The 12,213-nt window shown below is 37.3% G+C and overlaps 1 protein-coding gene across 3 annotated transcripts in view; it reads left to right on the top strand.

The window, feature by feature from the left end:
- SH3YL1 (SH3 and SYLF domain containing 1) overlaps positions 1–6,303 on the top strand; it is a 50,323-nt gene extending 44,020 nt beyond the window's left edge. For all 3 annotated transcript variants that reach the window (XM_056342446.1, XM_056342444.1, XM_056342445.1), the window contains exon 10: positions 5,712–6,303. In XM_056342446.1, coding sequence (XP_056198421.1) covers positions 5,712–5,911 — 200 coding nt within the window. In that variant the 3' untranslated portion in view covers positions 5,912–6,303. The remainder of the gene's footprint in view (positions 1–5,711) is intronic.
- Positions 6,304–12,213: the final 5,910 nt, after the last annotated feature.

Below are 12,213 nucleotides of genomic sequence, written 5' to 3'. Positions count from 1 at the left end.
ATTTGCAGGACCCAGCAATTAACCTAGTTCTTTAACCTACTTTAGATTGTTTTGTGAACTTTAATTATAAACTCAATACTAATCCTTTCCAAACAAAAGTCTAGTGTCCCGTAATGGCTAAATAACTAAGATTTCTGTCTGTTCACTGTTAATTACAGCTCTCATCCTAAACCTATGAGCAATACCTGAGGCTTTCAATGCCTCTGCACAATGTACTAGTAAACCTTTTTGATACTTGATATATTTGTTTTTAAAAGCATAGATGTTTGCATCTGCCTAGATTCATTAGTAGTTTTCCATCATTTGGTCTGTTTATCGGTTTTCTCTTACTTCTGCTGCACAAACAGGGTTCCTGTTGTTGCTTAGTTTTCTAGGTTTTATTTAACCAGTGAGAATTCTATTACAGCTTTCATGTAAGCTTACGCTTTTTGTGGAGCTTTTATGCCAGCATTATACAACTTCTGTCATCTCTAATGCTGGAAACTCATATGACTTTTAACACTTTGTGTGGCAGTTCCAGTCACTTCTCTCTGTTTCTTTACAGAATACAGAGAAAGCAGAAGTTACTTTCGTAATGTTACGTTGAATGTGCTGCTCATTCAGATTGATTTTTAAATAAAAAAAACCTGTAGCATGCATTCTAAAGGTTGCACAAAAATTTGAGTAAGATAGACTGTTTGGTTTCAAGGAAAAATATATCTACCTAGACAATCACATTTTCATATGGTGTGCTGTGTCCCAGTAGAAGCAATGTTATAACCTTTCAACTTCGAAAGAAACCAGACCCACAGCCCATTTACCAAAGGAAAGATTTAGCAGAAAGTGCATAATGTATGGACAGTGAAAAACAGGATTACCCTGTCAGTCATCAGTACCCTTGATCAGATGGCTCATTGGCGGTGACAGTTGAGTCACAGGGCTCATTTTTTGCAAACTTTAACATGGTTTAGATGAACCCCAAACCAGCAGTATAGTTTGTGTTAGTTCACTTATAGTTTCTATCGTGCATCATCCTGATTTTGGCTGGGATAGGGTTTTTCTTCCTAGTAGCTAGTATAGTCCTGTGTTTTGGATTTAGGATGAGAGCAGTGTTGAGAACACACTGATGTTTTAGTTGTTGCTGAGCAATGACTTTTCAGCTTCTCATGCTGCCCTGCCAGCTAGTGGGCTGGGGATGCACAAGAAGCTGGGAGGGGACACATCCAGGACAGCTGACCCAAACCAGCCAAAGGGATATTCCATACCATATGATGCCATGTTCAGCGTATAAACTTAGGGGAAAAGCTGACTGGGAGTCCATTCCTCAGGTACAGGCTGGGCGTCAGTCAACTGGTGGCAAGAGACTGTTTTTTATTTCTATAGTGTGATTCTCTGTTGTCGTCTGGGCTTAAACTATGACATAGGTGCACGTGTCCCACAAAATCATGCTAGCTCTCTAATCACAGTCAGCAAATTCTGCAAAGTGGATGTTTAGCAGTCTCACCACTAACCTCAAGCACATGAAACTTATTTCAGGTTTACTGCTGTGTCAAAGGCCAAAAGCAGCACTTTACCATTTTTGTAGAATTCTTCTGCAAGCTTCTCAGCATCAGACGCTCAGTGGCTAGGGAGGCAGAGAGTTATCTATGCCAGTAAAATTAAATTTGGGACCCACAGCTGGACTCTACTATTCCGTCTTCTGGCTCAGTTATAGTTTTTGAAAGCATAAAAAGCTGAACGCAAAATGATGTAAAATGCCTGTTCTCTAAAAACCAGTCTTAGAATCAGCCTATGGGTTTACTTTTATTGTATAGGTTCACATAAAACTGTGAAACTAGTAGTTATATCTACTAGTAAATCAAACAGTGTGAAGGTATGGGCCCAAGCACTAGAACTCAGTCACCTATGTGGTTGTGTTGTTAGAAAGCTCCTTGGTGTCATTCTTGCCTAGCACTTTCCCAGATATTTCATAGATGTGGTTTAGGAGTTACTCCAGTATAGAAACCAGTAGGTAGTTCGGATGTGCTCTCCTCTCTGGATGGTGTTTACTAGTATGTATGTGGCCAGTCTATGCCAGTTGGCCTCAAAGGCAAGGAAAGGCCTTGACACTCTTCAATTGATTAATAGAAATGTAGCTTGTGTATCTGTTCTGTAGCAACTTTCTACAGCATGCTTTCATTCTATGGTAAATGTGCTGTAATTAAAGATGGTTTTATCACTCTTCCATTCACTCTCTGGCTGGTACTTCAGCACGCCCAAGAGGCCATAAATTCATTCTAGTTTACACCTCATCAAGTCCTTAATCCATAGCAGTAGTCCTTAGCAAAAAGTTGTTCGTATCATTATGGTACGTAAAGATGAATAAAAATGAAAGAATATTGTGGTCAGAGCAGTTTGTTATCAAGCATACGCCATACCCAGGTATTCTAAAACGTTGAATATGTATGCTGGCTGATGCACTAATTGATCTTCAGCCAAAATTTCTGTATTTCTGCTTTGACCACTGTGTTTGTAGAAGTGTGCTGTGTGTATTCAGATACCAATAATTAAGGATTTTCCACAATGTAATTTGTTTTTATTCCAGTGTGCATACTCATAAATCTCGATGATTTCAGTATCCTATGCTGTATGTAGCACTGTAGCACCATCTTGTGTGAGCTGCAAATGTAGTTTCAGTATATGCATTCAGCAATCTTCACCTTGACTATAACAATTTTATTTAAAACCCTTTTATTTAAAACTGAAATCAGGAAACAAGAAGATGAAATAGCTCCCCCTTATAATATATGTGGTAGATTTCATAACTGCATTAATTTATGTATTTGTGAGGATGATCTGTATAAATATGAGACGTGGGATGCTGCAATCTGGAGGCAATAAATATACATTTTATCTGGTTTATGCTACAAAAATACAGAATTAAAGTACAGAGATTAGAATCTTTGTAAGAAATAAAATGAAACTATAGTATGGGAAAGTGCTGCTAGGGAAAATTAAGTAGGAATTGTTATGAAATAGCTGGCAGGAATAAAACTGGAAAACACTTTTAAATGATAGCAGGTAGCAAATGGGACAAGGACACAGAACTCGATGTTCACAATCAGTTTTACTTTGAGGTTTCTGTATGTTTGGAAAGATACATATGCACAGGGGCAAAAAGTAGGAAGGGAAATGCATAAAACAGTCTTGTTCATATGACAGCAAAAAATTGGAGGCTTGATTGACATGCATCAAATGCACTCCTACACTTTATTATCTCTTGTGCACTTCTTTTGTTCCATCTTTTCCTGCTTTAATTTGTATCTAGTTTCCCTTTGGTTTTTTTCCTACTTTTACTGACCCAGTGAGTGTGTGTAAGAGGAATTAAGTCTTACTCTTAATCCATGTTCAGCCATGGAGGAGGTAACTATTACTTGCTGCCATTACTATGAGTCCAGCATATTAAAGTGACGGTGACATGAATGTAATGAAAAGAAGCTCTCACCGTCACTTTTAGCACTTCCAGTCTCTTCTTTTGTGCTGTCAATTATCTAATTTTTCAAGTATATTAACATAGTTTGGGCAGTAATATATATATATGGTAACTAATTCTCCTTGGTTGATTACCCATTTGAACATTTAGGTGATGGAAACGCATATAGTTAAGAACTCAAGGTATAAGAATTTGTAGCAATCATCGTAACTTAAAAAATGCACTTTTAACCATACATGCTGCCTGAATGTGGTACAGGAATAAAACACACTTCCTCGTCCTTTTTATATGCAGCTGAGTCGTGTTTTCATGCCTCAGCACGGAAAGAGTCCTGAGCCACAGTGTTTTCTTACTGTTCTTCAATTAATACTAGGAGTAAAAAGTCAAAGCATCTTTTACTTTTGTGGGTTTTGCTATGATTTCCTCAATCAAAATACCTAGCTTCAAACCACACTTTCCATAGGCACTCATTGTATCACCCAAACTGCATCAAATGCTTGAATTCTTGGGGGAAGATCATGTAATTGCTGAATACTCTGTCAGGTGTCAAAGTACAAAAGATATTTTGAAAAGCTGTATTGCTACCTTTTTTTGGTAGGAGTAACTGGTGGAGATAAGACCTGATAAACGTGGGTATTCTTGTCTGGGTTTTTTTTTTTTTTCACATCAAAGAAATAGTGGTGTGTGACTTTAGATCATGTATATAGATATCAGTAGATAGAAACTGTGTGATCAAGGAAGACAGCATTTGACTTCTTTGCAACCAGCACTCTCCCAGCACGTGGCCAAATAATTTTGTATTAATCTTTGATGATTGCTACAAATGCAGATCATGAAGGGAACGAAGAGGCCTGTGGAATGAACATATATATTGACAGATACTGGGGAAAAAATCTGTGCTGTTTATGCGTACTTTTGTAGTCCATTATTCTCTGTCCTGTTTTGGCTACAATTTGTATTTGAGAGGCTTGAGGGACGACGATCTTTTCCTCTTTCTTTTAAAGTGATAAAAGCAACTAGAAGAAAAGTCTGCGGGTTCTATCAATGCTTGTCTCACCATCCTTTCTAGCTCCGTACTTGCAACATGTAGACTAACGAGAGCTTGGGTTTCCCCTTTTGCAACACAGTTTTGGCAGCAAGCAGGCACAGCTAATGCTAAAAGCCTTTAATCTTACATGCTTGAACATTTGTGCAGCCATCATGTCCGTATGAGCCATACATGCTGAAACTTCTCCACCTGACTGTGTAAGCATCTTCATTATTTCCTTTTAAGCAGTCTTCCATTGCACCTTCCATTTCTTGCTTTTAGATTCATTCATGCAATAGATTTGTTTTGTAAATCAACATTAAACAAATGCAACTACCTCGCATAGTTCAGACAGTTAAAGAAACTGAGAGCAAACATAGTTGTTAGCAAATTGAAAATACTCACTTGGATTAAAAGTTCAGTAGTAATAAACATTGGCTAAGAAAGTGTCAACAGGAATGGAGACTGGATAATGGTGCCTCAGACTTCAGATGTTTTTGAAACTAGATCAGAAGATTCACGGCATGATTCCAACCTCAGCTAAGGACTGAAAGAGTTATGTAAGAGACTGGCAGAAAAAGAATAAAAGCCATTTGTCTATGTGGTCTGAAATACAACTGCACAAGCCAAGTCACTTCCACTACATCAAAGCATAATCAATTCTTTGCACTAGCATGTTTTGTGTGCTTTGTTTAAAACGCAAGATACAGCAAAATCCTACATGCTGCAAACCCTATGGAAACTGAAGTGCTGTGGATATTATGTATTTTACCACCCTATATCCTGAGTATTGATAAAAAAATTCAATCCCTGCTTTAAGTTTTGCAGTTTCTATAAAGAAACTGTCACAGAGAACACATATCAAAACTAAAACCCAAAAGTGGTTCTGTTAAGCAGTCTTTTAGGGAGCACTTGCGCTTTCCTCAACACACTGCTTTTGTTCCCACTGTCTGTGACCATGTTATGCATCCAGAAAAAAATGCTGATCTTTGGTTGTGTATACACTACTACTTTATTACATAGGCTCTGCTGATAGGGTAGAATTCATATTTCACTTTCTTAAGAATGTAGTGGAAATGGAAGGTTGTTTTTCATCAGCATTTTATATGCTCAGATAAATTATTTTGGTGTCTTTGTTACTGTTTTCTGCTGTCATTTAAGAATATTGTATTTAAGGATTTACTGTATATGCAGTTTAATAACTTCCCTTTTCTTTAATTTCTTTCACTTCAGGTAACTCTTGGAGTAATCCAGTAGAAGTCACAGCACTTTATTCATTTGAAGGACAACAGCCAGGTGACTTGACTTTCAAAGCTGGAGACAAAATCACAGTCACAAGCAAAACAGATTGCCAGTTTGATTGGTGGGAAGGAAGAATAGGAGGACAAACTGGCATCTTTCCAGCCAATTACGTTGCCATAAGTAACAACTAAATTTGTATAGAAGATGTTGAAGCAGTAATATATTTACATTGAAAAATATATTTTAACTTTTCAGATTTTAAGATGAGATTCTTGATCAAGACTATTGTAACACAAAATTAAAATGCGTTAAATGAGTTTAAGTTTCCCTTAAACTTATTTCTTAAATAAACAGTAGGTGATAGTTTATGGTGAGGTTTTATTTCTGAGCAAGTTCCCATATAAAAAGTACTCCAATTTGTATCTAGTTTCACTTCTGTCTTGCTTATATGGGTTTATTTTTTACATGAGGGACAGATTACAAACAATTTAAAACTAGACATACTGAAAAAATACTGTTTTCTATTAAATTATAAATTATGGTCTCTTTCTATAATAAATGCTCTCAGACTTGCTTCAAACCATCTCTGAGTTGGAGTTCTTTACTTTTACTAAATACAGAATTTTTTTGCAGGTATGGCAGAAGAAATTACTTTTATACTTGGTTTTAAAAATCACTTCAGGCATTGCAGTTTTTCTTAGTAACTACTTCAGGTCTGGTCCCCGATGTTTGTCCTTGTTTAGGTGTACAAAGACCTTTTCATAAACAACTGTTTAATAGTTAAGCAGTTCAGCTTCTCTGATAGCTTGTCTTATATTGCCCTCATCTTTGAGGGCATTTGTGGAAGTTTAATATTTAATATTTAATAAAATGCATGAATAGTCCCTCCCAGAAAATATGTAGGCTTATGATGCTCCTGTAGGAACTTGTTCCATAGATGGAAAGCAATATAGAGAAATCTCTGCCTGGTTCACAAGTGAGCTTGCACAAATCTTCATGCTTCTTCCGATGTAAGATTTTTTTAATGTTTACTCTTTAAGAAAAGAGCAATGTAGAGTGAATTACAGAGTAATTAGAGTAAATTATTAATGGTAAGATAGGGAAGATACTTGTGGGATATATGTAGTAATAATGTATAGTACTAGCATTCTCAGATTTCAACTTAATTTTTGAGTGTTTTGTAAATCAACTTAATTTTACAGATGCTTATGATACATATGCTTATGCTATGAAAGTTGATGTGAAAAATCAGAGCAGAGGTGAGAATGACACTTGGCATTCTTGAGAACCAGTTTAGCTTCCTTCTCGTTGCTGGGTGTGCTGAATTTGCCTCTTAACATGGAGTTAATGCCAAGGTGATAATTATGCTTCTTCAGTTTCAGCTTTCCCACACTTGAAAATGTATGTTGTTAAGTCCTTGTTTCTTACAACAGTGCCTTGAGTATCAGATGGAAAATCAGTATGGATGATCTTTCCAGCAACAAAGTTGCAGTTCATCTGCTGTTATGATCTACTAGTCTGCCAGATGCTGTTTAAGTTATCCCATCTGAATGGCAAGGTTAAGCCTAGTATAGAGGAGTTACCTTTTTTTAGAAGGTATTTTCCCGCAAGTTGGAAAGACTTGTATAACCTTATGTAGCTGCAGTGGAAGTGTTAATATATGCCTTAAGATGGACTGTTGTAGCATCTGCCAGTTTGAAATGAGAAAGGAAAACCTGCATTTACCTATCTTTCATAAACTGCAGCTATAACTTATTAAGCAAGAAAACACTTAATCATCCAATATCAAGACTCAGTGAACAGGATTAATAATAATACACCCAGAAGCTAGATATGCCACATATTCACAAAGAGTCACTCCTGCATTTATTACACCCTGCTGCTGCACTTTAGTTATTGTCCTGGTTTCAGCTGGGATAGAGTTAATTTTCTTCTTAGAAGCTGGTACAGTGCTGTGTTTCGGATTTGGTACGAGAATAACGTTGGTAGCACATGGCTGGTTGTTACTGGGTAATGTTTATACTAAGCCAAGGACTTAGCAGTTTCTGAGACCTTGCCAGTGGGAGGGCCTGAGGGGCACGGGAAATTGAGAGGGGACACAGCCAGGACAGCTGATCTGAACTAGCCAAAGGGATATTCCATACCATAGAACATCATGTTCCGTATATAAACTGGGGGAAGGTGGGGGGTGTTGACCGAGACCTGTCAGTCGCTGCTCAGGGGCTGGCTGGGCATTAGTCAGCAGGTGGTGAGCATTTGTATTGTGCATCACTTGTTGGGGTTTTTTTCCCTTTTGGATTTTATTCTTCTCTCCCTCTCCCTCCTTTTCATTACTGTTGTTGTTGTTGTTATTGCTATTATCATTATTTTATTTCAATTATTATATTTTTCTTAACTCAAGAGTTTTACCTTTTTCCCCTGATTCTCCTCCCCATCCCACTGGTGGGGGGAGGAGTAAGTGAGCAGCTGCGTGGTACTTAGTTGCCAGCTGGGGTTAAACCACAGCAGTTACGCAGTGCAAGCTGAAGCGTCCACTGGCAGAATTGTGCTGTAGTACTTCATTAGTCATTCTCAGAATGCTGGCTGCTTTTTCTGCTAGTGTACTTGGCTTTATGTACGGTTGTTAAAGCTTCTTAACTCATCTCAAGTGTCTTCTTCCATGAAAACGTCAGAATTTATGAACTTGTACAGTAAAATCTTTTTAGTGTTTATGTAAATTTCTTGGATTGTCTTAGTTGAGTTTGGGGGAAAATGAGAGTTGTCTAATCGAAGTGTTCATGATAGTCTTTAGACTCTGCAGGATAGCGCTGATTAATTACTAAATCCAAGCTGCATTTTGAGGGAGAAATATTAAATGGGAAGTATATCTCATACCTGGAACATTTCTTTCTTCATGAAAATATTCAGTGGATTAGCCTAGTGCAAGAAAAGCCATTGGCTGTCAAAAACAAACCTTCCTGAAGCCCTGCAGAACTCTGCTGCCTGATTCTACATCCCTTTGATGCAGGCTGAATCAACTCATGTCAGTGGGCTTAGGCTAATTCCAAACTTATTACTGCCTTACAGTGTAAGGCAGTCTGCACAAATCTGTAAACGAAGAGGTCTGTAAGCAACAGGCAGTTATACAGCAAGTTCTCTGCAGTGTGTCTACAAGCAAAAAAACCTAGAGATACACAGAGCCCACCCAAGAGACGCTTATGTACTGGTAAGGGAGGTTTTCGTGAAAGTCCATGTACATGTTCCTTTGCTACAGGGTGCCTGGCCCAGATCCAGAAGAAAGCAAAGATATTGAAGATGGTGCCTTTAGCAGAAAGTATTAAATGTGTTTGTAGACCAGTTATGATGTGCCTGGCATCCAGGTGTTAGTGGGGGGTTGCAAGAATAGATGTCTGTAGGGCCAAATCACTGGGTATCTATACTGCAAGAGAAAAAAATGAGGTATAGAGCCATAGGGTGCCCTCAAGGGGGGTACTTAGTAAAAGGTACAGATTATGGGCAAAGGACTTCTGCTGTGGTGTTCAGAAGGTTCTGCTCATCATCTTGCTCTTACAAGCAGTTATCTTCAGCATATAAAAGAACTATTTTTTATTGCTGAAGCATAGTTAATCAGACAACGGTGATTTTGATATATATAACACAGGTACTTTATGTATTTATTTCATGACTATATTTTATATATGGCAGCCCAATTTCCTGGAAGTCTTCATAAGCTCTGTTTTGAGCGAAGTAATTCCCGAAGGGTAATAGTTAGGACTGTGTGCTCTGTTTTCAACATCATCAGGTAACGTAATCATAATTCATCTTCACATTAAATGTTTCACCATCCTGAATAGTCAAGGTAGAATTATGTTTTGGAGGAAATATGTCTTACTGTATTATAGGCTTCAAATTTTGAATTTCATGGTGCCCAGAAATAGTTTTTTCTGTTGTATGCCTAAACATTTTTCTCAGGATATGATTCGTGATGGGTCACTGGAGTGGCAGATCAATATTGCAAGGTGCCCTATAAAGAATCTTCTTCTGACCTGTCGAGCTGGTGTGCATTCACTAACATGTACACATACTGATGGCAGGTTTGCAAGAGAGTTTTCTTTCAAGAAAACCCCACGTCTCTGGCCTTTTATAAAATATCAAAAGATTTATTCGTTGCAAGCATTTGAATGCATCTTCCATGCTGTCAGTGTCTATTCACCCTTTCAGAAACTGAGATGCTTGCATAAATGTCAGAGTTGAAAGACAAAAAGAACTAAATCTTACTTTTTTCTCACCCTCAGTGTGAGTTTGGGTCTTGCTTAGTTTCTAGTTGACTCAAAGATACTCCTCATAACAGTTTAGAGGACTAAAGTTTTTTCAAGGTAAACCCAAGATGGTTAAAGCCTTACTATCTATATCCATTTATGATAGCTTTCATTGCTTAAAACTGGAGAAAGATAAAGGGAAGAAGTTAGTCTTGTTCCTCGTTTAACAGTTTCCATAGTCTCTCTAAGCTGTATTTTCCTCTACCCTTATTTTCAAACCTGATTTTGAATTAGTTCCTAAGCTCTGTCCATCACCCGTAGGAAGGTAATTCGGGAGCCTTAGACATGTTAAGGTGATGTAGCTTCTCCAGTGGCCTCAAGTTTGTTCAGTGCATGCAAGCTTTTCCTCGTGAGGCTGGTCACTGCCCAATCCACTGTCATCTAGTTAATTCTGTTTTTCCACAATAAAAGCTTACTGGAGAATATATATTGGTGGTAACAAGACGATCTACCAAGTCTATCCAGCAGGAGTTCAGCTCACAGGAAGATCCTGGTGGAATTCCACAGGAATCTTCTCATCAGCTTTTGGATCGAGACTCTCTTTCCTCCCGTGTTTTATGTGGTTAAAAGTCACGTGACAGTTTAGTTTCTTCAAAAGGCTTGCTACCTGTTTTATAGTGGTATTTATCAAAATTTACATTAGTTGACTACAGGATCTTTTAGTTTTGCAAGGAGGATCCATTTAAAAAAACTCAGGGAAAAAAAAAAACCATAATTATTCAATACACTAAGTTTTACACAATGTTTTTAATGGTGGAACGATACTATATGACAGTTCCACGCTCCACAATTTTGAATATTCAGAATATTTAGGCAATCATCTGTCAACAAGTTATGTAAATAAGAAAAGTGTTCAGCTTTTGATAATGGTACATTTTAAAGTTTATCTTTAAACCATTAAGATAAGCTTAAAACCAAAGTACTCATTTTATCCTGATTCCAGCCAAAGTTACCAAATGCGGGGGGGGGGGGGAAAAGGTTTTTTGCTTTCTTACAGCTGTTTTATCAGCTAGTTGTTAAGACAGAGACAGTGTGCAACTGTAATTAGCAAATCTTTCTTCCACATCCATTTTAATTAGTCTCCACTTTAATTAACTATTTAAAATGGTATCTATGCTTTCAGAAATTTAAAAGTTTTGTAAACCTTATTCAGTTTATTCCTAGCATCTCTTTGACAGCTTACATAATTTTTTCCGGTTATGTATGTTTGCAATATTTTTAAGTACATGACCAAAACCACAATTAGAGTGTGTTCGGATTCTGTTCTTTGTAATATCTGGTTTGCAAAAATCTTTTAATTTACTAGTAGTTTAACCTAATCTCATAATTTTAGGAATAACTGTTGTAATAAATATAACTGCAAAACTTTTGATCTGACATTTTCCTTCATTCTTTTTTTTCCCTTGCAGGCCATTGCTGACCAAAAAAATATTTCTGGTAGGTGTAGATGTAAATTTCCATAGTGGCTAGTATCTCCAGCTCTTCAGCAACAAGTAAACATGTAATCCCACTCTCCCTTCTATCAGGCCAAACATTCCCATTTATTGAACCTTCCACCAAAATGTTTCAGGCTGATCTTTCCTGATTAACTGTTATGTTTCGCTCTTATGGTGTGTGCACGCACGCACGCGGTAGTGGTTATTTTGGATCCATGTTTGGATAAAGACGAGCACAGTCTGACTGAATGTCTTCCTCAGTGATGTTTTGTTCTATTTGCTTTAATAAAGTGGGAGTAGGATGGCAGGCAGAAATTCCTTAGGATTGAGTACTGGCATCTCCTTGAAAAATGACTGAGTTTCCCCTTGAAAAGCTCAATACATTTCTAGAGTAGCTTTAATCATGCTTGCACAAATTTTGAAACCAGATTTTTACAAATTGTGTCAAACTTTACATTCTCAAATCCACATTGCATGTATTTCTACTAATTCTGTGCGTAGTTTATGCCTATAGGATCATAAGGAAGACAAAAAGTCGTTTACATAGCCTTTGCAGTAGATCTTTAAAAGAATCGTTTGATCTAAAGCAAGCTGACCTGCAACTATTTATGTTGATTTATTGTGGGTATTTAGATGCATAGACCTTTTGAAATGCAGACCTTTCTTCTGTGTTACCTAAATATAAACACAGCATCCTACCTATAGGCATCTATTTCTAAAAATTTGGCCAGAATATTTTGAAATCAGATGGTTGTATTA

This window comes from Falco biarmicus, chromosome 6 (assembly GCF_023638135.1).
Source record: "Falco biarmicus isolate bFalBia1 chromosome 6, bFalBia1.pri, whole genome shotgun sequence".
In the NCBI taxonomy this organism is placed as follows: Eukaryota; Metazoa; Chordata; class Aves; order Falconiformes; family Falconidae; genus Falco; species Falco biarmicus.
Note: the sequence above shows the minus strand (reverse complement) of the source record. Positions and strands in the feature narration are given on the sequence as shown.